Genomic DNA, 27,294 nt, shown 5'->3' with positions numbered 1-27,294 from the left:
TGGCTGAAAGTCCTGAGGAGATGGTTTGACCACTCATCCGCAGAAATTTTTCGTGCAGCAATTTCCAAAGCTACAATTACCATTTGGCAATAAGAAGAAGAAGAGAGGAGACAAATGATAAGCTGCAACTAGTTGTATGAAGTATTGTGTTACGATAAAATATGAGTCATATTAAAAACCTGTAAATATTTTGTTTATTCTCACTTCTGTTCTAGTATATTCTCCGACCCGCTAGAAACCTGTCTGGGAAAAGTCAACACAGCTGCGAGCCGCTATAAAACTAGTCTGGGTTCTCGTTCATTCGAGACAATCCAAGGGTCAACATCCGCCTGCTTCGAGAGATTCCAGGCTAACGGCTGTTTAATATAAATAGAGGGATTCTTATGGTGTTAGGCAGTCTGAAAATAATATCGCGTCGAGTTTCTAATTGTAACGTGGAAATAAATATTGTAAATAAATTATAAGTGTAAGAATATTGTATATATAAATTAAATAAAGACTTTAAATAAACTAAGTGTTAGAATAATTTTATAATAAATAAAGTTAATAAATTAGACTCATTTCAACTCATTTCAATTGTATCAACTAATAAGCGCAGGACAGTTCTGTGATCTCTTATGTGTAGGTCAGATAATTTGGACCTCAAAATCTAATTCTTTATAAAACTAAATTGTTTCAATCATCTTATACAACTATACTATGAATTCTTCACAAATGTCAAAAAACCGAATTGACATTTGGCTTAATTTTCAAAAGTTATATCGTTGTCCAATAGGGTGATTACTTTTACCCCACCAAGAGGTGGGGCAAAAGTCTACAGTCAAAGTTTGGATTCAAGAAGACTCAAGATTCAACCATCCAATGCGGTTATCTTAAAGTTATGCAGTTATGCGGTAAAGACATAATTTGGAACAACGTGAAGTTTACCTGCAATTCGGATATTTTCTTATTATTTGCACAAGTTCTATTGTTTTCTATATTTCCACTTACCTACCTTTTTCCCATATTTTGGTTTGCTCTCTAAGCTTAATAGTATTTTCTGCAAAAACTGATAAAATACATTTTTCGGGGCTATGAACAAAAACAACACGTTGGTAAAAATAAACTTGTATTAAAAAGAAAATTATACAAAATTAAAAAATAAAAACAATGTTTAACTACATTTATGTGTACTCTAGCTTGCTCTATATTCATTTAAATAGAAAATAAAGTTCAAATTAATGTTAATAGAAAATTTACGTCCGCTCTCTACAACTATTAGGAAATGTCTTATGCAGTTTTGTTTAACTTTAAGACATTATCTTATAATCCAATTACATTTTATGAAATATAAAAAGTTAAAAGATAATTTCTTGCCTTATTTAACGAACACACATTTGTATAGTGACTATTGTCAATGAACACAGGATAAAGGGTTTATCTTGCTATAAAAAAAACATAAAGCAGATACATATTTATCTCTGTTGTGCTATGTCCCAATGTGAATAAACTGCATAAATCTCTTCCGAAAGTTGGTAGTTTTCTATATATAATACTTATGATAAAGAATATAAATACACTAGATATGCATAGCAGTTTTAAACTTACACGTAATTACAAATATCAGAATTACTGGACTAGGATCTAGTCAGTTTTTTGTTTTTATGTACAAAAAGTTAAAATTCAGTGTACATATTTGGTAACTTTCATATACCGAATACTTCGTATATGATAAGAGTACAAGAATTATTGGTATGGGCTTGTACACTTTAAAAACTGGCAGGTTACAGTAACAAGTAAGTTGTTTTAAATGTATGATTTGGTGCGATTTTGATATTTTGGAAAATCGAAATGAAAAATAGTGCTTATTCATGGTTACCCTTTACTAGAAGGATGCACAGAAAAGCTTGTCTCAATCCCCATTATTTAAGTTAATAATATAAAAAAATCTGAAAATAGGTACAGACGAATGTCCTTGTAAAATGGCAATTATTTTCCGTATAGGGTGTACCTACCAAGCTGTAAAACGTTACACTAACAACTAAATAACGCAGAAGCAATATGCAAGTATTAAAAATTGCATTTAATGACGTAATCAAGTGATGGCGTTACCCACATTAATTATTCATTACCGTCCATGCATATCTACTAAAACCAGTAATAACTTGAAGGGAAGAGCTGTCGAGACATCGGTTGCAATCAGATGCACTACACACATATTATATAAGATAGGCAAAAAACAGAAATAACATAGGGACCACGAAAACGTTACTGGATGTTATTACGGTGTGTGCATCAGGTTGACAATTAAGAAGTAGAATAATTAAGTAAACGTATAAACAATATTTCCAAAAAAGGTTTAACATAAAATTCTTCAGAATAACTTTCGTTCTTTTGCTCAGAAATAGAAATGTAGAATACCAATATTAAAGAAATAATACTAGGAGCCCTAACAATTATATAATGGGACAAATTAAAATATATAACAAAATCAGGTGTTTAAATGTTAATGTATTATTTTTTTTTAAGTTCTAATAATGCTAAATAAGCAATATTTTAAATAATATATAATCACAAAATGTAATTAATATTGTTTTATACAACCCATATAACCTATTAATGTCATAAGGATCATCAAAATATGTAAAAATTAGTGACAACTAAATAATGGGACAGTACGAGAAGTAATTTTTAAAAACCATACAAGATACGACAATTAAACACTCTAACAAACGTCAAACTATATTCTACCAGTAATTTCTTGTCAAATTAAGTGAATCGCTGTATTATTTCAATAAAATGGTGGGAGGTATCTTCACGGTACAAATTCAAACATTCCTGAGTTGGTGATTAAAAAATTATTGCCGCAATAAAACAATCCTTGAAGTGGAGGATTAAGTTAATATTTCTAAAACTAGAGCTTGGAAGAAAATTAAGTATTATGAGGAAACATGAAGTAGGTAAAAAAGGTATAAGCCTGAGTCGTTCAAATCTAGTTTCTGATATGAACAGAAGAAGATTAGTAAAAGTTTACAAAAAAAGGATGACGAAATACTCTTAGGCCAGATACAGCTGAATTGAGTTATGAAACTGGATTAAATATGCCAAGGGAATGCTGTCGCAAGTAGAAACATAAATCCGGGTTAAAATGTTATAAGTTTGAATTAGGTACAGGTAACATCTTAAAAGTGTACTCGTAGTTTTATATATTTTAACATATTTTCTACTAGGCAAAGAAAAAAACACTGTTAACAGCAAAACAAAAGCAAGTAAGGCTTATTTGAGCAACATCTAATTTTTCTTGGTCGGTAGACGATTCGCCTCGAGTAATTTTAAGTAAAGAATCAAAATTCGACGTAGGTATTGATAATTAACGCAAACAAGCTATTCGCATTAAGCATTAGGCTTTTCACAAAGACTGTTTGAAAAGGATCGTAATATTTCCTAAATGATTGACGATTTGGGGTTTTATGACAGTTTCATGTTTAGGATGTTTTTAATTTATTGAGGGTACCGTAAATGCTGTGAAATATCAACAAATACCTCAAAATAGGATCCTACCAAGTATTGTAAAATTAAATGCTGAGGGAAATTATATTTTTCAGCATGAAGAAGCGACCTGTCATACGGTCAGAACCACAAACAACTGTTTTGAAAACCACAATATAAATGTCTTTTCTTGTCTTGTATTTTCATATCTTTTCTTCAAAATAGAACAGATTTGCAATGAATTTACCTCTGAATAGTGCAGATCCTTAGTCGAGTAAATTCCCAACCGAATTCGAGCAGCCATAAAGTCTAAGGGCGATGTTCTCCGTTGTAAAAACTATATTTATTCTATGTCCCAATATTTAGTTGCCAACAAAATAAACATTCTTTATTATTAATTAATTTTGCTAGAGCAAGTATATTTTGTATTGTGTTGTTGATTGAATATATATATATATATATATATATATATATATATATATATATATATATATTAATAGTAATTAACCAATTACATAGTAATACATTAAAAAATATGTTTAAAAAATATTACTGTGTACTAAAAACTGTCAACTATCTGGATTTTGCGTGTATTATGTTTTTTCAATTATATAGTTGTTTTTAGGGCTCTTAGATAAGAAAGAAAAGAAGAGACATTTATTTGCCTCTATATACCTACCAGCAGCATAAACAACAATACTTTCGAGTGATAAAGAGATTAACATTTTAAAAACCAGATTCTAAGGGTCAGAAAATGGAAGGAAGTTACCAGGAATCGACAGGAGTGGCGACTTCTTTGTGAGCAGGCCAAGATCCACAACGGATTGTCGAGCCACTTATGATAATGATGAATTTCGAGTGATGAATTCGAACAAAATCGAATATTACGAGAGGATAATCTAGAATATTTCGATTCGATCATATTCTAAATGAGTTTTCAAAGAAAGACTGAACTTAAATATAAGTTTTATGTGAAAATATAGCCTATATTGACCATGGAACAATGGATATGCCATATTTATATATTAAATTGAAAAGTTAAAGAAGGCTTATAGATAGAAAATTACTCACTCCAAAATTTCAGAATAAGGAAAACAACCTAAATTATATTTGTATTTAAATAAAACTTGGATTTAAAAATCGATAGAAACATACAAACATGAACTATGTATATAAAAACCATATTTTCTTTCCAAAATATCAACGTCTAACGATTAAATTAATGCAGTCAGTTTTCAAATGCAATATCTTCTTTAATTACTCCCTGTCTATTTATAACAATTTGCAAAAAATACATGTACAGTTTACTTATAAGTTAACCAAGGAATGAACGACATCAATTTGGCTCTCATTTTTTGGGTAAAAGAGACAACAATTGAAGCCAAAATGTATGCCAGTTTAATACATGGTAAGCCGCTTAAGTTTTAAATCAAAATTATTTTTTCTAGAGAAGTGTTTATATCAATTAATTAATGTTATTTTTTTTTCAACTATTTTATACTTCTTGGATGTTTATTGTTTGGTTTTAGAATTTAAATGCGAACTCTTATTTATAACGTCACTAGTATTTAACCTTATTGGCTACATTAGTTTTGTATCGAAAAAATTATATAATGGTGTCATCCCGCCAAGACTAAAATATAAACAATTGTCTATAAAGAGGAATGATGTAAACAAGTTTATCTTATATATAATAATACATAATAAATATCAAAACTGTCACTGAAAATACACAACTTTCCCGCTATACAAGTACATATATCTAACCAAAAACGTTTATAACCCTTAAATGGCTTACCTAGTATCTATGTCAAAAGTAACATCTAAAAAATCACATATGTGGGTAAACCGATGGCAATGTAAAAGAAATACATACATAAATGAATAATGTACATAGCACGAATAAAAATAATTACAAAGGTGCATACCTTTCAAATGAAACGGGCACCAATAACAAATATTTCACAACCAAAATCATTAATTCTTTCTCTTTTTACAAAAGTAAAAACCATAACTACATTAGTTAAAATAATTAAAGGAACATGTTTGATAACCACATAATAACATTAACCACAAATGGCATTTTACTATCAGACCAATACTAACTTAATTATTGCAACGCAATATGAGTAACTTATATACCTACTCAAATAAAAAATAAAGGGCTGTCTTGTAGTGTTGCAGTTTAAATCCAGTCTTGGATTGCTGTATCCTCATAGCGGAGTTTTATACTATCATATTGACGGTCCTCACTTGATTGACTTCGGCTCGTAAAGAGATTTATTTGTTTGTATGCACCACTGTCATTGATATTTAATCAACGATGTTCTTCTATCCATCTAAAAATCCGTTCTTTGACGTCTTTCTACCTTTGACAATTTTGATGAAATTGTACACATCATAATGTTAGACCATTATTACCAAAATTATGCCTATCTTTTTTTAAATTTTACATAAATCTAACAAATTTAAGTTTTAGTTCATGTTGGTTGCAAAGAGTTTCAGCAAACATTCATTTAAGCGTTTTTACTTGATACTATGTGCTGATATTCCGCTTGATTGAGAATTCTGTAATAAGTTTGATAGTGCTTAAATGCTGGCTTGAAATACCGGCACCACACACTGTACTGTAGTTATTTACATAAACACCAATAATTAATGACAAAAAAAGGAACGAAAAATTGTTAATGACAAAAAGTAAATCAAGTTTTTATTTTAGTTAAGTCATTGATTTACTTTACATATACTTATATAGCATTTTAGATTTAATAGTTAATAATTTTTTTACCTGTTCTGCACTTGTGTTTTTGTGCAACGTCGGTAAGTGTGCATATTTTACGAATTTTTACAGATTTTTAACTTTTGCGTTAAATAAAAAATGCATTTAAAGAATATCTAAATCTCTAGTTTTCTAAAACAATATGTTGACTTGCATCAAAATCAATACATCTTTTTTATCAATATCGATACCTTTAATTTTATACGTATAGCAAAATTAGTATTGTTTCTGCATTTTGCTAGATATACTACTCACTGAATTTGAATTTTAAAATAGATTTCAAAATGTTCCATTAACTATTTTGAACACTGTATATTTCTAAATAAAAATGTCTGAATTTACAGTCTGATATTTGTGTATTTTCTTTTAAAGCTGCTACAGAATAAAATATCACACTGTAAATATGGAATATCTCGAAGAAAATCACATATTCTTATATTAAGAAACTGTCCAACAACAAAATTGTTGGGATATGTATACATATATCGTCCCCTTTGTACTATCAACCAACTTTAAATCAATTATAGAACTACAAATGGACGGATTGTTAGATGAAGGGCCATACTGAGGGTATCATTTACATTTTATATCTAGTTAGATAGCACCTATGGATAAATTAAGCTCAAAAACAATGAACACATTTTTATTAAAGCGATAGGTATAATTGAAAATAAATAGAGAGCGTAACGAAGGATACTGCAAATTTTTATTATCCAGTTACTATGACGTGCTATCTGTTAAAGAAACTGTTAAAGTACTGTTTTAACCTTTTTTTTTATAACGGAGAGCGCAAAAATGTAAGTAAAATTGTTTTGAGTCTACTACGTTTTGAGTAAATATTTTTTATTTACAGTTTTAGATATATAGTTTTACAATCCTTTCGCCATAGGGAATATTTTTGTCACTGGAAAATACATCACAGAATAAAGAGAACATACTGTTTAATAAGGTAAAAATAGGCCAACTTGAATAATTGGAATACTGCAAAAATTTATAAAAAAAGATATAACGATTTACGAACATACACGATAAAAGTAAATTAAAAATATCTATAGATACGCCATAAATTAAAAATACTTGAAATAACAAATTTTAAAATTCTTTAAAAGACTGTTTGGAATGGGTTTTATAAAAGTATATAATAACTATTGTCAAGTACCACGTTCAGAAAGTTATTGAGTCATTGAAAATATTTATACAAAAAAAAACAAAACTGGTTAATTGTCTCCTTGACCTTTTTACCAAGTATTTTATTATATTAACAGGCAATTTTAAATCTCTCTTCGTAAAAAATTGAATGAAATATGTACCGTGAATAACGAATAATTGATGAGTGCTCTCGTTTTGACATAACAAAATATACACAAAAATGTTACTTATTTTCAGCTAATTACTTATTTTCAGCGATAAGTTTAAGGTCTTCTATAAGACTTCATCTACCTAAATATAAATAACTTTTATTTTACAAAGCATACTGTTAGTAAAGCCATGTTTCGATAGAAACTTTTTTAAAACGATAATTTTTCGTTGTTAGACAGTTCTACTAAGTTATAAATACTTTAATATTGATAAAACATCTTTCTAAGTACACTGGAAAAGGCCACAAGTTGTTAAAAAGGCAAATAGCGAGATTGATATGAGGTACAACTTTTCTTTAACAAATGTTATTAAAAATTATAACGTTTTTAAAACGTTGAGATCGTTCTTACTCAATAACGCTCTAGAGACCCAAGGACATTATTCAGATTAAGAAATTATAGATTTTTAATTAACTGACAGTTCTTACTTAAATCTGAATCATTTGTTGAATGGATTGGGCAGGTATTATTGTAGGTTATACCAGTAGGTAAGAAGAATTTATCTCAGAAATAAGTATTCAGTGTAAGTACGTTTTCCCCCCTTATTATTTTTATTAAATTATTTTATAAATTTGAGCAAACAAACGATTTTAAAATAAAATCTAATAAAATGCATAATAAATTTCCAACGCTTAATTTCCACGCAAATCATACTCAATTTGGAAAACATTAAGTTTCCGACTTCCATGGCCATAATCAAATTTACAAAGTTTCAAATTTAGGTTATTTCCTTGATTGAACCATTTATGAGTTTTATGTTCCCAACATTTCTCTACACTTACATGTAATTCTTCAAGAGTGTAAGACTTAGCTAGGCCGTTGCTCAGGGCCTTTTATGTACTTAAATATTCACAGACGGCAAGCAAAAGCCATTGAAAGATTCATATACAGTTACTCAAATACAAATACCTTTCAGAAGTGAAAAATAAATCCGCTGAGACCTCTTTAAATATCTGCTTATATAGTTGGTCGATTTAATTTTTAATCACAAGTGATAGCTCCCCTCAGTGTGGCAAGTGAACAGTTACTTCAAATTTAGTACGCTCTACAAATTTGAGTGTACCTATATATGTAATTAAATTTTTTTATTTTGAAAGCGGTTTTCTATTTTGAAACAAGAATCTGGAATAAACTGTGTATGTTATAATTTCTGGTTTATTCGCAACGAGATATTTGATTAAAGCTTTTATCGCAATGGAACTACAACATAAATTTTGTGCAATATCCCTCAAAGACAAAATATTATACATTATAATGCTCTTCAAATCGAGGACAACCAAATTTCCGAAATATATGTAGTCCCTGCCAAGAGGAAATATACAAAATAAATATAAATAAGGATCTAGGTAATGTTTGAGTGTTCGATAATATTAGTAAGTTTTCCTAATTGGTTTAAAAACTGATTTTTATATATTCTTCAATCACAGAAGCTGGTTCGTGAAAAATGTTTTCTGTTGCCATGTTAGTTGTTTAGTGAAAGTTTCAACATTGATAATTTCCATTTAAAATATCTTTTTTCGAACTTGGTAAAAATTATTTCTGTAAACCCAGCCGACTTAAATGTTCTAAGAATATCAAACAAAAAATCAACGTCAAGAGTTAATTATCGTCTCATAAGAAACTTGATTTATATAATCTTGTTGATACAGTCTGCGTCCTTTTTGGGTTCTCCAAAGCCCATCTTGAGTTTCTAATCGAATCATAAATAAAGGAATGTGCTCGTGTGATGTGACATAAATAAAATATATAAAAAAATAATCGTTAAAAGTGGCAGAAATTTGTTCATTTGGCCGTTTTCGGTAGGTGGCGTTTCATATGTAGTGCTAGATGATCGCTTCGAGCAAACGACCTTTCACAGACACCGCATTTGAACGGTTTGGCGCCCGTGTGCTTGCGATAATGACGGGTCAACTCATCTGATCGTGCGAATCGCCATTCGCATTCGGGCCACTGGCATTGATAAGGCTTTTCTCCTGAAAAATAAAAAAACGGATTAAGTTAAATACATTTGGTTCAGCAACAAAAATATGTATTATACTATACTTAATAGTATAATGGTATAGTCGCTACTTAAGTTTAAGGTATTTGTCAAATGGGAGCCCTTATCTAGGGTCAATTTGACAGCATCCTCCAATTTTGCTAGTGAGCTGTTCCCGAGATAATCGAAAAAAAAACCTTTATGCTTCACTGTGCTTTTACACACATACATGGAGAAGGAGCAAAAGAGCAAGCGAGAACAGACAAGTTATTGTATGTTGTTGTTATATAGTATGGTACAGAGTACAGGCAGTAGGTCCTGTGCTCATGCTGATGATACGCATGAGGATATAAGATATTGTAGGTAACAAACACCAACTACTGAAACCAGAAACTAATAATTAGCGAGTTCGAAAATTTCAACACTTGAAGCAGTGCAGGGTGATTCCACGTTAAAGAATTGCGATTAAAATAACATAGTATGTAACCAGCTGGATAAGGTAAAATAATTGTTCTGGATAGAAACCAGTAACTTAAAGGAACGAAACTAACAAATCTTCATACACCAATAATATAGTTTTAACTGCAAACAACTTTAGTTACCTTTCCAATACTCGCTAGGGGTATATTCCTATCTTAAAAATTATCAAACTGTGCTAGCGTCGCTTCTGTGTATGGTTGCATCATAAGACTTAAGCTATTACTCGTTGGCAGTTCGTTATAAACACTACATAAGAATTATACTGTATTTAATATTTTCTGACGAAACTCGAAGTAAATATTTGCAGTGGGATACAAAAATACTCCTCATACAGAAGATAGGTGAGGTGTTGGGTTAGTTTGACGAAAATGAAAACAAGGGTGCTGTAGTTGATAGAGAAAAAATTATTCTCAACCAGCATAGCAAGCCGAAGCAATAGTTTAAAAGTCACTTGATGCTTTCGAAGATGATATTCCATATTGCATAGGAAAAGATAAACTAGCAAGGTAGAGAAAACTGCCTTTAAAAAAAAACTAGATTTTTCATTATTGACAAGAAAAGTGAACTGAAACGTGTAAGAAAAAATAATACAACAATATTATAGTGTTTGCAATGTTTTTTTTACTGCAGAAATTATTGAAATAATGACAGATATTATCAATATTTATATACAGTCAAAAATATGTATACTTTATCTTACTAGAATATGTAAATCTGACAGGCAAAATATATTACATCTCTGGAACACTGATGGTAGGGACATAGAAGTTATATATTGTACAATGTCATAGACTCGTTTCCGATTTCTGTTGTGTTGCTTGTGATTTGATAATATAACTGATAAACAATTAAAACGTGAAACCGATAAATTAGCAGCTAGTTAAAACATTATTTAAGTATTATTAAAAACGCATTCATTATGGCTCCGATATAGTAATTCAAATGTATGCAATGAGCACGAAACAGCAGATAATGGCTTCTGCTAATTTTTTTCAATATATTGAATGTAATGGTCATAAATGCATTAGTTGTCTACAAAATAGGTCATCCAAATGAGAATATGGTTAGAGATAAATTTCTCCATTCTATGTTTTCTTCTTCTTTTTATATAGACATGACTTTGTTTTTCAATGTTCCTCCAGTAAGTTGTCGTTCCATCGTTTTCGTGGTCTTCCTTCTGATCGTCTTCCTATTGGGGAACCGTCTTTTGCCATCTTTACTACTATATTTGTTGTCATTCGGCTTATATGATCGTTCCATTCTACTTTTCTATTTCTTACCCAGTTCCAAAATTGTGATGTTCTTTACCTTCCATATACGTCGTATATCTGTACTTCTAGCTCCGTTCCATAGTGTCTTACCATCAATTTTTCTTCATCAAGTGTTTTCATCTCTGCTGTTTCTAACATCCTTTTTATCCTCTCTGTGTCAGGTCTTGTTTCTGCCACGTATGTCATTATTAGTCTAATGACTGTTTTGTAAATTCTTCTTTCGTTTCTTTCCCGATATTTTTATTTCTCCATATTGTTTCATTTAGATACCTAGATATTTAAACTGCATCGCTTGTTCTATTATCTGACCTTCCAGCTCCAATTTAGATCATAGTAAATTTGCTGTTGTAACCATGCATTTTGTGTTTTTTGGGGAAATTAACATGTTAAATTTTCTATCGGTTATATTAAATTGGTACAGCATACGTTGTAAATCATCTTCACTTTGAGAGAGTAGTACTGCGTCGTCTGCATAGAAGATTATTTTAATTTGTTTTTCTCCCATTTGGTATCCTTTTTTAGATCTTACTTTTTCTATTATTTCATCCATAATCAGGTTAAACAATAGAGGACTAAGGAAATCTCCCGATCTTATCCCATTGCCAGCTTCAACGGGGTCGGTTAGTTCTTCTTCTACTTTTACTTTTATTGTGTTGTTTTGGTAGATATTTTTGATCGTTTTGATTATTTCTAGAGGCATCTCTCTTGCATACAGTAAGTGGATAACGTTTTTTAATTTGACCCGGTCAAATGCCTACGTCAGGACCACGAATCATAGATATGCCGGTTTGTTGTATTCTTATGATTTCTCTTGCACTTGCCTCATTATAAATGTAGCGTCGGTACATGATCTTCGCGACCTAAAACCTTTGGTTCTTCTGCTAGTGTTATAATTTCATTCAGTTTATTTGTTATCACTTTGGTTGTTAATTTTAGTGTTGTGTTTAATAAATTAATTGCTCTGTAATTTTCCGGGTCCGATTTGTCTCCCTTTTTGAAGAGAGGTATTAGGATACTTAATCTCCATTCTTGAGGAATGTTGTCTTCTCGGTTTTGTTCTATTAATTTTTGGATTAGTTTTAATAGTTGTTTGGTCAGATCTGGTCCTCCGTACTTTAGGAGTTACTATATTTAGAATACTAGGCTATGGTCGCTACCTACACCTTCTGAGTTGAGGCATCTTACGTCGATTATTTTCGATGGATGTATATCTCTGTTGGTTATAACATAATCTATCATAGATCTTTGTCCACGGGTGTTATTAAATGTATATTTGTGTTTATCTTTGTGGTCAAAAAATGTGTTGTTTATTCTTAGTTCGTTATTCATGCAAAAGTTGATCATCGGTTCTCAATTTTCGATTTTAACATTCATGTTATGTTTTTGTTTAATGCCGGGTATTACTTGATTGTCTATTCGAGCATTAAAATCCCCCAAAATTATTATCTTCCCACTGACTTGATCTACTACTTGTTGTAATTGGTCATAAAACGCTTCCCATGTTGTTTGAGGCTTGTATACTCCGATGATGTTCAGGTCTTCCTTCTCCATTCTTTGCTGTTACTATTCTTTCTGATATGTATTGACACTCCCTGATGTGATTTTGGTACCTTTGGTGTATTAGTAAGGCTACACCTTCTATGGCCCTGTTTTCTTTTGCTACTCCACTGTGGATTAGTATGTATACTTTCCGTCAACCCGGAAGACTGTTATAATAATTCTTGTAATAGTATTATTCTTAGCTCTAGGTTTAATTGTACTAACCGCAGAAATATTATATATATATATATATATATATATATATATATATATATATATATACACTATAATACAGAATATTAGTGACTGTCGATATAATCATCATCGACAAAATCACCAGTTTCTTAGGGCTTTCGGAATGGTTTTATTCCTTTTTCAAGACACCCTAATATATATAAAAAATGTGTAAATATTAACAAAATATCACAATTTGTCAGTGCAACTTACTAGTCGTTGAGATTATTGAGATAAAACCATTCCGAAAGCTCGACAAAAAGTCAAAAGAGTGTTTCTCTAACATTTAGGCCAACCTTCTGACTCCAGCCCTAATTAATTACTGGGCGACGTGTAGCAAGATCTGATCCAGTTTGATGTTCGACATGTATTTGTTCCTTATATTTAGACTAGTGGAAGTATATGCTTGTCTAAATTCAGGTTCCACTATAATCGTAGTGCCACGATGTATTGTAACTTATAAGCACATAATCTCATTTCGATCTATAAATAAATTAATACGAGGAGTACTAAGATTACGTTTGTGGCCAAAATATGTCAAATTTAAGGTCTAAAACTTAAGTAAATGTATTGTTCTTACCTGTATGTATTCTCTGATGCGCTTTTAGATGTGAGCTTTTTGTATAAACCTTCGTACAACCTGTAACAGAAAAATATATTTGAGATTGATAAGAAGTTATAATATATAATTCTGTTTTTTCTTTGTTCTGCTGTCTGTTCTACACAGGTCATACTGCAGTCAATTGGCTTAATGTACATTTGCTAATAACCATTATAAAAGTACTCGAGACTGAGGTAAAGGCCGAGAAGCTACCTAACTGAGGTAAAGGTTCACTTCTGAGATCCTGATTGGGGTCATTTAAGACCTATTTGGGACAGACAGACCAGATAGGTCGCCACTCTGCTTGTTCCCTTTTTTATTTGTAGAGTTAAAGGAATCGCTTATTTCTGAGTTCTTTTCTGACGCTATAATCTCCCACAGTACGCCAGCTCTCTGAGACTTCGATTAGGCAACACTTTTTCCACTGAATTATATGTCGCAGGCGATGCACGATAGTGGGTCTCATCACGATCACGTCGATGTTACATATCGTATTTTATCGTATGAAGAGCTGGTTGTGATGCGACTGGTTGGTAATTTGCCGATTGCGCATAGTGTAAGTGTGCATAAATGTGTGCGTATGTGTATGTGGGAGTGTCAGGTTGAATCAACAAATCTACAGTTAATTACATATCTGTAGCCTCTGTTGTATCCTCAGATGATCCGTAGGTGTTTATGTGATTATAAATTATTCACACCTGTTCTCTGTCCCATAATATATCCACAGGCACGTTTCTTTTTAGCCATTGTTAGGCGCCGTGTTGGAGACACAAAGTTCCCTTCCCAGAACTCTCCCCAAGCACACTCCCAGACCGGCACGGATATAGAACAGTACCTGTTCTAACACAAAAAAACCAAAAAATTTAAAGCATTACGCTTTTAAATAGATTCATTTTAATTTTTGTAGAATACTAAACAATACAAAGTTTTCCTGTCGCATCTCAAAATAACGACTCTATTAGTTGATCACTACATGGTTTTTCCTTTTTGCTTTCTTTGAAATCCATTATTTCCTTTAGGTCCATACATTTAACTGTCTTCATCTTTGGTATTGAATGACGGTCTACGTGTTATACAAGATTTCGGAACGAAACGTTTGCTACTTAATGTTTGATGGATTTATTTAATAATGAATTTAAAAAAGTGAACAGACAGCAATACAATTTTGTGTGTATTCAATGGACAATCGTCATGTGTGGCAGTCATATTTATATAATTTATATTTAATTTTATTTATTTTAACCTTCACTATTTTTTTTTAATTACTTGTTTTGTATTTAAAATAAATAATTGATTCTAATCATTAACATTTTCTGTACAAAGAAAATCATGCCATCCGGCACGCGCTGTATTCTAGATTTCTACAGAAAAGGTAAACTATTTTCTTTGACTGACTTCCTTCTACGTTGTCCATTTTAAGAAGACGAGCGATCCGTTTCAATAAATTCTTACAAATGTATTGAAATATTTATTTAAGAGAAAGGACAAGAATGTGCACATATTCTCGGGGTCAGATTAGATCCAACTCTCGCATGCATTTCGTTAAATATGGGTTCAGTTATTGTAAAATATGTGTTTTGAATTCTTCTGCATATAAATGACACGCATTTGCATTCATTTGTTTCTTTTACAAATTGCACCTTCCAATGTTTTATTGTACTGTAGGTTGATGCTGATTGTAATAATCTCTTGCTCCACTAACGCAGTGGTTAGGGTTCGAATACGTTGACGCAAAGCGAACGAAATAAGAATGTTATCTTAGTTATGTGCTAGATTATGATTATACGAGGACTAGTAAACTAAAGACGCATCATTTATATAAATCTAGCGATATTGTTATAAAATCATAAAATTAACAAAAATGAAATTTTGCGTATGTCTAAATTCAGTATATTTATTGTTACAAATATTTATTCCGTATAATTTTATAGGTTAACAAAAAAGCAGCATTGGTAAAAAAGTTTTATCAATATATTTACAGGATAGAGAAAAAACAGAATTTTTATACTTAATAAATATTTTTTAGTTTCGTTTAGATTTACGTTATATAGTTTTTGTTTAGTAGGTGCGTTAAAATTACTTTTTTTTCAAGAAACGATATCATTTAATTTTGGACGAAATGAATATGACTTTAGGCTGTAGGCCTTATTTAATCTGGCAAGCTGCAAACTGATGTAGCTAAGCACATGGGAGTCTTTAAAAGGTTTGTTCCAACACGCAATTTTTGTACGGTCCGAAAACCGTCACGAAACTACTTGTACCGTTTTTAATGCGCATGTTCATCATTTGTATCGTCTGATGACGGTAATTTGTAAACTGATGTTGGAACGATTTTCTGACAACTGAAATAATTTGGTGACAATTTATTTTTCTATTTTATTTATTTAATTATTAATCAGTAGTTTGCACAAATTTAAAATAAAGTACAATCTACCTAAATAATTCTGGTTTTTCACCCTAGGTTCGGCTAATAGTTCCAAATCATCCTCACTACTATAATAATCAGAAAAATCACTAATTCCTTCATCGTCAGTCATATTTATAAAGTTATAAATAACGAGAAACAAATTATATATAAATAAATCATAAGTCTATCATAAGCATGTGATAAAATCATTAACCTAACTTCTTTTTTCTGAACAAATTTAAAGAAGTAGAATAAAATCCTAGTGCGCAAGTCATCCCAACCAGTAGGGGAGAGTAACCTAAAACGGGACGGTAACCTAAGATGAGACACGTAATTTGCCCGTCTATTCTGTGAGGCTACTGACATCTACCGTCCCGTGCGGAAACCTTCCTTCAGTATGAACAAGTTTTACGAATATCGGCCATCATCGATCTCGCAGTGTCCTGTGAGAAGCCGTTGCTTGTTATCGTGCCATTCGTTAAAATATTCTGGTTTATTCGAGGCGTGTTTTTACTCGGAAAATGTAAGTGCGTTTTATTTCTTTATTTGGCATAACATTAGGTACTTTATACTGTACATATTGCTATGGTTGCATGATTTTATTTTCGACTGCTGATAAGTAGGGTTATGAAATTTTTTTGTATATTCATTATTCCTAAGATGGGACAGAAAGAAGTTTCCTAAGTCGAGACGTCCCATCTTAGGTAACTTATTCTATTTTCTTCTCTTATATTTGGTATGCATTACAATAAAAATAAAACATATTTTTATAAAGTGTTATCGGTTAGTAGGGTTATTTAAAGAGTTACTATGTGAATAGTAAACAGCATTTTTTCTTGTTTCTAGATGCCCAACTTAGAAAAATACAAATATGTTAGAAAAACCAATCGCGGCAAGTGGTCTCAAACAGATATGTCGCAGGCGATTGTCAAGGTCCATAAAGGAGAGCTTTCCATCAGAGACGCGGCAGAACGTTACAATGTGCCAAAAAGTACCCTCGCAAGAAGAACGGGAAATAAAAATAAAACGGTACAGAACAGCGAAAAACATCTGGGCAGATTTCGTAGCGTTTTCAATGAACAGCAAGAACAGGAAATTATAGCATACGTTTTGGAAATGGAATCAAGATTCTTTGGAGTTTCCTATAAAGAACTTCGTCGATTAGCCTTCGATTTCGCTGCAATTAACGGCATCCCCAACAACTTCAACCAAGTGACAAGAATGGCTTCCAAAAAATGGCTCTATTGTTTCCTGTCCCGTCATTCGAACATTTCTCTTAGAAAACCAGAAGCAACGTCCTACGCAAGGGCGACGGGCTTCAACAAAAATGCTGTCTCGACATTTTTCAAAAATTTAGAAGCCATCTTTGCCAAGTATGATTTGTCTCCTGATCGAATATGGAATGTGGATGAGACAGGAGTAACAACAGTACAAAAGCTGTCTAAAGTACTAGCTCAGAAAGGTAAACGACAGGTAGGAGGGCTAACAAGTGCCGAACGAGGAGTGAACACCACACTCGTCTGTGCAATGAGTGCGACGGGAAATTTTCTAGCACCAGCATTTATTTTTGCTCGTAAGAGGATAAAACCTGAGCTTATGGATAATGCTCCCAATGGAAGTGTAGCATTTGCTCAAGATAAGGGCTGGATGGACCGCGACGTTTTTTTGAAATATTTGAAATATTTTGTGGATAATGTAAGACCTACTGCCGAAAAACCAGTCCTATTAATATTAGACGGTCATGTCTCGCACACCAAAAGCTTAGACGTAATCAATTTTGCAAGAGAAAACCATCTTATCCTTTTAAGCTTGCCTCCTCATTGCACGCACAAAATGCAGCCATTAGATGTGTCATTTTTTAAACCTTTTATGACATTCTACGACGCTGGGCTAAATAGATGGATGAAAAACCACCCTGGACGTACTTTTGGCATATATCAGGTTGCTGCAGCGGTAACTGATGCTTTTTCACAGGCAGCCTCTGTTAAAACTGCTATGAATGGTTTTAGAGCAGCTGGCATATGGCCATACAACCCCGACATATTTCAGGAATACGAATTTGCCCCAAGTAAAACGACAGAATTACCTTTGGAAGAAAACGACAGAACTGAAGCCCCTCCCCCTCTAGTTATTGAAAGTAACACCAATGAAGTGTCCATTCTGGGTAAAGATCAGTCACTAAATATCCCGAATAAGAAAAAATCAAAGGAAAACGCCGGAATCTTAAATAATCCACAACCTTCAACATCAAAAATCCAGGACGAAAGTGAAAAATCTCAGAAAAAGCATATCAGCATATTGCAGATAAGTCCTGTTCCAGTAGCCCGGAGCAGAAAAAAGAAAATGAATTCTAATAGGTCCCTACCATCAACCATTCTTACTGAGTCTCCGTATAAAAATGAACTTGAAGCGAATGAAAATACAAAAAATAAAAGTGGAAAAGGCAAAAGAAAGCTAGACTCAGAACAAAAAAAAGAGCGCGAAGAAAAGGAGTTGTGTGCAGTGTGTAAATGTATTTACGCATCTAGCAAAGAGGACTGGTATCAGTGCAAAAACTGTTGCCTTTGGGCAAATGAAACTTGTGGAATTTTAGATGAACTTTATTTCACATGTATCAACTGTTGTACTTAGTGTCCCTTTTTGAGTAACCCCATGTCCCATTTTAGGATATAGGTTGCCTAAAATGGGACATTTGCAAAGTTTTTTGCATTTTAAATTAGAAAAAAAAGTTTTGTTTTTTTACATATTATCTATGAAAATGTTTCTTGTCAATGTTATAAAGTTTCTGTTTCCATATTTTGTTTTTTCATTTGCCTTAATGATTGTTTAAAATTCGTTGGAACAAAAAAAGTGTCCCATCTTATGTTACTCTCCCCTACATACATTTGCCAGATTACTGAAATTATCGTCACGAAACCGTCACTGGGTGATCATAATTTTTGTTGGAACGGTCGGAAGGACGATGAGATGAACGATCATATTTTTGTTGGAACGTATTTTGTTTAGTGCGCTGGAGCGTAACCGTTACGTGACGGTTTTTTGTTGTGTTGGAACAAACCTAAAGTCGATTATAACCTCAGGTGGCCAACTCTTTCCAGAGGTAACCACGCTGCAACAGGATTAGAGTGGTGTCGAGAATATCAACACTGGGGTGAAAATAACTGGGGTGAAAATAACTGGGCTACAATATCTACCAATGAATCCAGATTTGGATTTCATACAGATTCGCGTGGAATAAGAATATGTAGAGGATCGGGAAATGTAGATCGTTTAAGATATGTCGAGGAAGTCTACACATACAAAGTTGGTACAATAATACTATGGAGAGGTTCCTGATAACTGTAGAACCTTTATACCATTCTGAAATCTATTCTTGATCAGCTGTATTGGATCAAACTGATCTGATGGGTATTGATGTATTGTCACGGTCAGTACAATTTCCAACCCTCAATCCTATCGAACATGTAAAAGACATGCTATATGTAAATACAAAACACTCTATATATGGGTAACATTCACAATTCATTTTGCTTCCAGGAGCTTCTTAAAACAGAATTGACAAATTTACGTCAATTAGATATTAGAAATAATATTTTGAGTAATTAATTTCTTTTATCATTGCTACAAATTTCTAAAAATATCAAATTTTTTTTACTTATTTTTGTTTACTTGAACTGATTGTTTAATTTTGTAAACAAATTTGATTGTATATTAAGTAAGTTGCGTACTACAAATGTATTATTAATTATCTAAAGTCTAAAGGATAAAAGAAATTATAAAAGTAGCATATTTTTATATATGGATTTTTTTACTGGAACTAATTCTTTTATATAAATAATAATACGTACATTTGGTACTCAACTTATATGGTGTATAGTAGCATATAGTGGTATGTTGGAAAAATAATAGTAGAAATGGAGTTGGTATAATTCCTCATAAAAGAAAACTTGGTAGAAGTTGTAATATCAAGTAAAGGATACTGTCCAAAATTCGTATTTAATATAGTGTATATAGTATACGTATGCCAAGTCAAAATTGATGATGCTGAAATAAAAGCTTTCTGCTATCAATTTGAAGACATACTCAGAGATATTCCAATAGAGAAGGGAGCAATAATAGGTGATTATAAAGCATATGTTGACCTGACCATCATACTAAATAGTCAAAAAAGAACAGCAAGATGTAACTTCGTGCTTTACTTAAAAATGTAACGAACAACTTCTTAAGTTTTAATAACATTATTATGGTTATGCCTGATTCAAAAATTATAAGTGACAAAGTCAAGGCACATTTGGACGGACAAATATGTTCGGATATTAAACAGAACAGACAACTGTAGTATGTAAATTTAATGAACATTAATTTAGTTATCAACAGCAGTCTAATTTTCTGAGCAATGCTTCATAAAAGCATTAAACCGCGACGATATATACATGGCGGACATAATACAGGAGACGTTTTACAGATTTACAACTTTGCAGCCTACCCGCCTGTAAAAATTACCCTGTATTTGGTCCGCCAAGCATACTATTACGTTGTAATGCTTTTTATGAAGCATTCCTCCTGAGAAGATAAGAGTCCTGTTAATAATTCTTGTGCTTCTTAACCTGTTAATAATTCGATTGAATCAATTAATAACTCGGTATCTATGCCTTTTACCATTTGTATTTAAATACGTACTACGTCGAAACACGCCACTGTCGAGAGGTACGACCATGTCGTGTGTATGTGAATGAACTAAGGCAAAACCAATACCACCGTGACTGCGCCGCTCTAGGATAACGACGCGGTCACAGCGACGTCTGAAAGCTTTCGTTCAAATACATATATTACTAGAACTGTCACGGAACTGTTTATATGGAAACCGTGTGTGTGAGAAGGCTCGTACAGGGCGTCAGAAGAACGGTCAAGCACCAAGATCTTCGCCTTAGTGAGCCTTCACGTCCACAAAGTCAAATGCAGACTAGTGTTTTGAAGTGCATGGAAGGCTTATTAGAATGCAAACTATTCTGATCCCCAGATCAAAAATTTTGGGCACATTTCATAGCGTTCTCAGTTCGCCCTACATCTTACTCATTGACACCGAAGTGATCGACTGGATTGGGACAGGAAGTGGTCGATCCTTATATTTTGCTTTATATAGGGATGCTTCTTAACCCACTTTTCCAATAAAATAATGTGCGACCGCATACAGCCAGAACTAAGTTGGCTCATTTTTTTGTCCTGACCACAAATAATAATCTTTCACTCATTAAACACGTCTGGGACATGCGATGATGACTATTACATACAAGTATAGTTGTCAACTATACTTGTATTATAAATTATTGCAGAAAACCTTTTCATAAGCTTATTCCAAATTCATTTGTATTTGAGTGGTGTCGTTAAGTTTCGAGACGTATCTACCATAAACAAAGTCACAGTTCAGTCACAGATGAACACAATGCTACTACTACTTGCTTTTGTTAGTAATTCCATTAAATACATACGACTTCATAATGACATGGAGACTATAAATTTTACAATAATTTGGTGGCGAGTGTACGATAAAGTTACCTCTGTAGGACCCTATTCTGCTCTGGTATCGGTTTGATGAGTTATCTATTAAGTTACTTAATATAAGTGTATTAGGTTTATATTGGAAGAAAAAATTGCAAACATATTTCTATTTATGCAATTTAAACAAATTTTGCTCTTGGAATTTTTACCTGTTTGACCTCCATTTGTGACAAACTTCTCTATCAAAGTACATATATTCGCGTCGTGCAATTCGAACGGTACATGCTAATTCAAATAACATTTATATTTTATTTATGCAAAACGCTAATTATTCTTCTTTTGTGAGAAAGCCCATCCTAATTATCAATACATGTAATTGCATTTGAATTTCTATATATCTGCATATATACAGAAATATTTATTGTAATATACAGGTATATGTAGTACGGATATAATCTATATAAATGACTAACAACATTAGTAATTGAAATCAGCTTCATTACTTGCATGTACTTGAGAGCAATAAATATGCACTTGAGAGTATATTGCAATATTAATAATATCATATGTAGATGTTTTTTATTGATCAATATGTAGATTATATTGGATTAATTATTATAAAATAACACATATTCTGCTGATTCATACCGATCGGTCAAACTGTAGATATTATTTTTCTTACGAACTATTTGCTTCCCTGAAATCGTTCTTAGAAGGTTTAGTTCCACTATTGTATATTTTTATATTACACATAAGCTGTGCTTATTACCCAGTCTCGGTTAGGGTATAAGATGTAAAACTAGCATAGGCGCTCTTCGTTTTTTTTTAAATTTACTTAATTGTATTTATTTAATCTTTTGGCTATCGTTTTATGTTAATTAAATACAACATTAGATAAGGTTCTTTTAATTGCACAGTAAGATGACAAAGTATTCTGTATTACTAAATACATATAATACTAAGTTGTCAAAGCTACTGGTAAACTAAATTTTATGGAAAATGTTTATTTTACTACAAATCATTCATTTACGCTCCTAACTGCTGAGACAAAAGCTTTAAACAATTTCAAAGAAATTTGAAGAAAATAAACAAAGCATTTCAAATAAGTGCAAAGCTGTTTGTTTTTTAAAACATAATATATTTACCAATAAATTCCAATTGTGGTACCAATAAATTTATATACGGTAAGAATTCTATTCGGTGTATATGTTTGTATATTTTACGTGTGTGGGATGCAAAAATAGCAAACACAGATTAGCAAAATATGACTGGAATTGAAATTAAAAAAAATTTTTTTTTTACTATTTTGTATAACACTAGCAGAAAAAAAACTCATTTTGGTGACCCCCAAACAGGAGCGCCCACCTGCAGTGCATCATTTGCAGGCTCTTTATCACCGGGCCTGCGGATACCACTGAAATCTGGTCACAGTTGTCCAATTATCAATTCTTCTTTAACTTAAATTACTAAATATATTATTGTATATTTGGTGTTTTACACTTTTCTCCTCTTTGGGTACCACTGTAAATACTTTTTCAATCTTATTCGGATTTTGTGTTGTGTTGATGCAGTTTTAGGACTAAAAAAAGTCAAACATTATAATATCATACCAACAATATTTTTCTAATCCTTTTTGTGCAATCTCGTAATAAAAACTCTGTCAGCAAAAAATCTTAAGCGATTTTAATGTCTTTGCATTTCTGATCATACTTTATATAAATATAGCAATGCAGAATACATGAAATACTGAGAGCGAAGTTTAAAAGACGGAGTTTATTTAATATTATTTTCTTTTTGCTTGTTACATTCGAGGTTATATGTAAGAAGAAATAATTAAAAATCCTCATTTTATAAGAAACGAGCATATTTTATATTTTTTAATACTAAGTTTAATAAATGAAATTTAATTCCTTGCATGAATTTAAATATTTGAATTCAGAAAGGTTTCAATTATTTTTTATGATGTAGTTCAGTATTCAGTTAATTTTTTCTTACCTATAAAATCACAATGGTGTATCCTTCTCTTCTCCAATTCTGGATTATTTCTCCTATTGTACTTGACGCCACTTATCCGCGGCACTGCGGCAGCCGGTGTCTGTTGCGGACATCCGGGGGCGGGATAGGGGGGCGGAGGCGTCCTGCGAGGCAACGCCCCCCCTGGTGAACCGGGCTCTGAACTTGGCGGCGTCAAGGGGGACACATACATAAGTCTAGAGGGCATGGGATAGAGTGCGTTGCCTGGAGCAGGCCCTGCTTGCGCCCCTGTCACATTGTTGTATTTGTATTGGTTGTTGTTATTATGGGGGTGGTGCATCGCTTGTTGGGGGTGATAGTGGGGAGGATGATGTTGGGGGCTAGTCGGTTGGGGTTGCGTGTACGGACTGGTGGGGGTTCCGAGTAGATGTAACGTCGGGCATGACTGTTGGAGAACCTATAATCAAAATTGGAGGTTAAAAAATTATGAACCGAGACATTTAGTATTGATTTTAAACTGTACAGTAAACTTATTCGTTATATGTAAAAAATAGTTATGAATTCTTTTCAGATATCAGAGATTTTATTTTCCTTTATAATTTAATTCATGGGTGTATGAACGATATTGAAGTTGATTTTTACTACATTTTTAATATCTATGCAGTCATTTTAATTGTGTTGCAATCATTGTTTTGACGCTTTATTATTTTTATTTATAAAATGGTCGCTTACATTTAAGCTTGACCTGTATGATGTATCTGTTTTAAACAACTAAACTTTTTTTGTAACTTTGATATCTCAGGAAGAACAACAGTTCTAGAGATCTAGATTAAAATAATTAACACCTGTATCATTATAAATATTAAAATTGCAAACATTTTGTTTGGTACAATTTTTTTAGGAGATTTAACATGCGTGATTAAAAATTTCTTAAGTTTTATAAATGGATCACCCTATATGTTATGATGTTAGAAAAAACTTTACTGGTCCTTAAGTTTTGTTAAATACTTTCTAAATCTTAATTTCACAGTTATTGAGATATTTAGTTTTAAATGTATAGAATAAATGTTTCTATTTAAATTTTCAATATTATTGTATAGTGTGTCATGGACATTATAGTTGACAGTTCTAAGTTGTTAAAAATGTAATAGTTATTTATGCAGCGAGGGTGTTATTAAAATGAATATGCCTGGAGAGCAATATAATCCAGTCAGACATCCAGACAGTCCTGTAACATAAGTGGTACATACAAGATTTTGTTTGTCACTCCACACAACTAAAATTGAGATGTTTTTGCTTATTTGAAGTGGTCTATGACAGTTGTTGATATTTTGACGTTTTTTGATTATATTATGTAGTTGACAGTTGGATTTATATTCAGTTATGGATTTATGTCATTTATTTATATTCAATTATTAAAAAAATTGTACTTTTAATATTTATAAAGGTTATTAAAAAATGTTAGTTCTATAATATATACTGATTTCAAAATTATTTAAAATAAAAAAACTCGTTCTATACATATTTGCTTTTTTTTCCTATACAACAGGGCGTTAAAGGCCGTAACGCCCGTTTATAATGTCCTAGGATATAACAAGTGTAGGGGAGAGTGTTCCACAGTGGATCATTTTTTTTTTCAAATGACATTTTTTTTAGAAAAATTAGATTTTTGTATAATTTGTTTGTAATATCGCAAATATTAGACATTACTTGTCATTATAGCAGCGATTGGTTTGAATTACCTAATAATATTAACTATCTTTTATTATTTTTTTATTACCATGTCATTTGTTTCAGTGAGCCCCAAATATGGGGCACACTGAAACTATCGGTGGGGTACAATGAAACACTTTCTAAACAAAAATATGTTTAATGTAAAATATGTAGTGTCATACAAGTTTTACTCACTAGGACCTAAATGAACTTAGATATATTTTACCGAACGTCATGATTGTTAAAATTTATTTCAAAACTCATGTAGGCATTTTGTCTTGACGTTGAGCCAGAAAGAATCGGTTGAGGTAAAAGCATTTTAATATCTTCTAACCGAACAACTGAAATATCTGGATTTGTAGGAAAGAAGAATTTGCCAGTTACTTTTGCGCTTTTCCTCATAAAGGAAATTTCAAATTCATCTTTTTCCAAAACGTTCAATATTTTCCAAACAAAGTAAATCAAATTCTTGATCGTGGTCGATCAAAACGAAGTTATTTTTAGTTGGAGGTCTGGTTAATTCCTCAGTAAGATCTGGAATTGGATCTTTCCGGTGTCCAATCGCTTTAACTTGATGATTCCTGCCATTCTTGTTCTTCGTCATCATCATCATCTGTAATTTTTCTTGTCACCTTTTTAACAGCTGTTTGGTTTACTTTTTTTCTACTCAATTCCCTTTTAGCTAGTTCGTCCTTTTCAGGAGTGTCAGTCGCAATAATTGTTTTTCCTTGCCTTCTAGATTTCTGAATCTTTCTTTTTTGTGCCTTTGGAAATCCTCGAAAGATTTGTGGAGAAACAAAAGAAGATTTATTATTGGTTTTATTTTCTGCTGGCGTTTGATCAGTTCCCTCGATGCCTTGCTGTTTTTCTGTTTCTTGCTCAGGCTGTTAAATAACTGTTGGTTCAGAATGATTTTCTGGTCTGTCTGTTACAGTCGACATGAGGAAATCGTAATCTGAAAATATTTCTGGATCATAAGGGAAGATGCCAGTTTTCTTAAATCCTGAACTGATGTTCGTAGGTGTCATTGATCTTTCATGCGCAACTTTAACAAAACTTCCGACATTAAAAATATTTACTGGAATACCAGGGTGATTAAGAAGCCAACCTTGCATGGCATTGTTATAATACGCCTTGAACGATGAAAATACTGCTACATCTAAGGGCTGCATTTTGTTTGAGCAGTGTGGAGGTAGTGTCAATATTGTGACCCCATTCGACTTTGCAAGATCCAAGGTTTCCATTGACAAATGGCTCTCGTGATTATCCATGATGAGAAGGCTGGGGTTGTTACAAGAACTCGAAGAATATTTTATAAAATGTTCCATTACTTGCGGAAATAATTCTCTGTTCATCCATCCAGAAGAAGCAGCCAATCCCAACGTACCAGCTGGAGCATCTTGTATCATCATTTCCTTGAAATGAACTCTGGGAAATACCATGGCCGGAGGTAAGGCATAACCACCAGCACAAATGATACTGCAGGTCGTTACAAGAACCCCTCTATCCCCACTAGTACATTGAGAGACCTGTTTCATACCTTTTTTGGCAAGAATTTTAGGAGGAGCATGAACTGTGGTTCCAGTTTCGTCTAAATTAAAGACTCTACTGCCATCACTAAAACGAGACTCACGCTTAAGAACTGTTTCAAGATTTTTGAAAAAAGTTGAAACATTGTGCCTGTTAAACGCAGTAGAACGAGATAAACTACAAGCTTCTGGTTTTCGACAACTTAATTCTGGATGCCTTTTCCTGAAGCCAAAATACCACTCTCTACCTGCCATTTTTTGTTCTTTCCAATTATTAGGGATTTCCTTATTGTTTTTTATTGCTGACTCAAACGCAAGCTTGCGGCATTAGTCCATAGCACATCTTTGCAGAGGTCAAAATATAGTCAACTAAGGTTTTCTCTTCATCATGTGTAAAAATTAACCTCACATCATATTTGGGACGAAAAACAGTGTCTGAATCGGGATTCGCTTTAACTTTGCGT

The 27,294-nt window shown here is 32.3% G+C and overlaps 1 protein-coding gene across 1 annotated transcript in view; it reads right to left on the bottom strand.

The window, feature by feature from the left end:
• Window positions 1-1,097: 1,097 nt before the first annotated feature.
• LOC140443470 (uncharacterized) overlaps window positions 1,098-27,294 on the bottom strand; it is a 175,133-nt gene continuing 148,936 nt past the window's right edge. The window contains exons 4-6 of the mRNA XM_072534755.1: window positions 23,610-24,045; window positions 13,688-13,747; window positions 1,098-9,578 (exon numbers count right to left, since the gene is read on the bottom strand). Coding sequence (XP_072390856.1) covers window positions 9,388-9,578; window positions 13,688-13,747; window positions 23,610-24,045 — 687 coding nt within the window. The 3' untranslated portion in view covers window positions 1,098-9,387. The remainder of the gene's footprint in view (window positions 9,579-13,687; window positions 13,748-23,609; window positions 24,046-27,294) is intronic.

The sequence above is a fragment of the Diabrotica undecimpunctata genome, chromosome 6 (genome assembly GCF_040954645.1).
Source record: "Diabrotica undecimpunctata isolate CICGRU chromosome 6, icDiaUnde3, whole genome shotgun sequence".
NCBI classification, from domain to species: Eukaryota; Metazoa; Arthropoda; class Insecta; order Coleoptera; family Chrysomelidae; genus Diabrotica; species Diabrotica undecimpunctata.
Note: the sequence above shows the minus strand (reverse complement) of the source record. Positions and strands in the feature narration are given on the sequence as shown.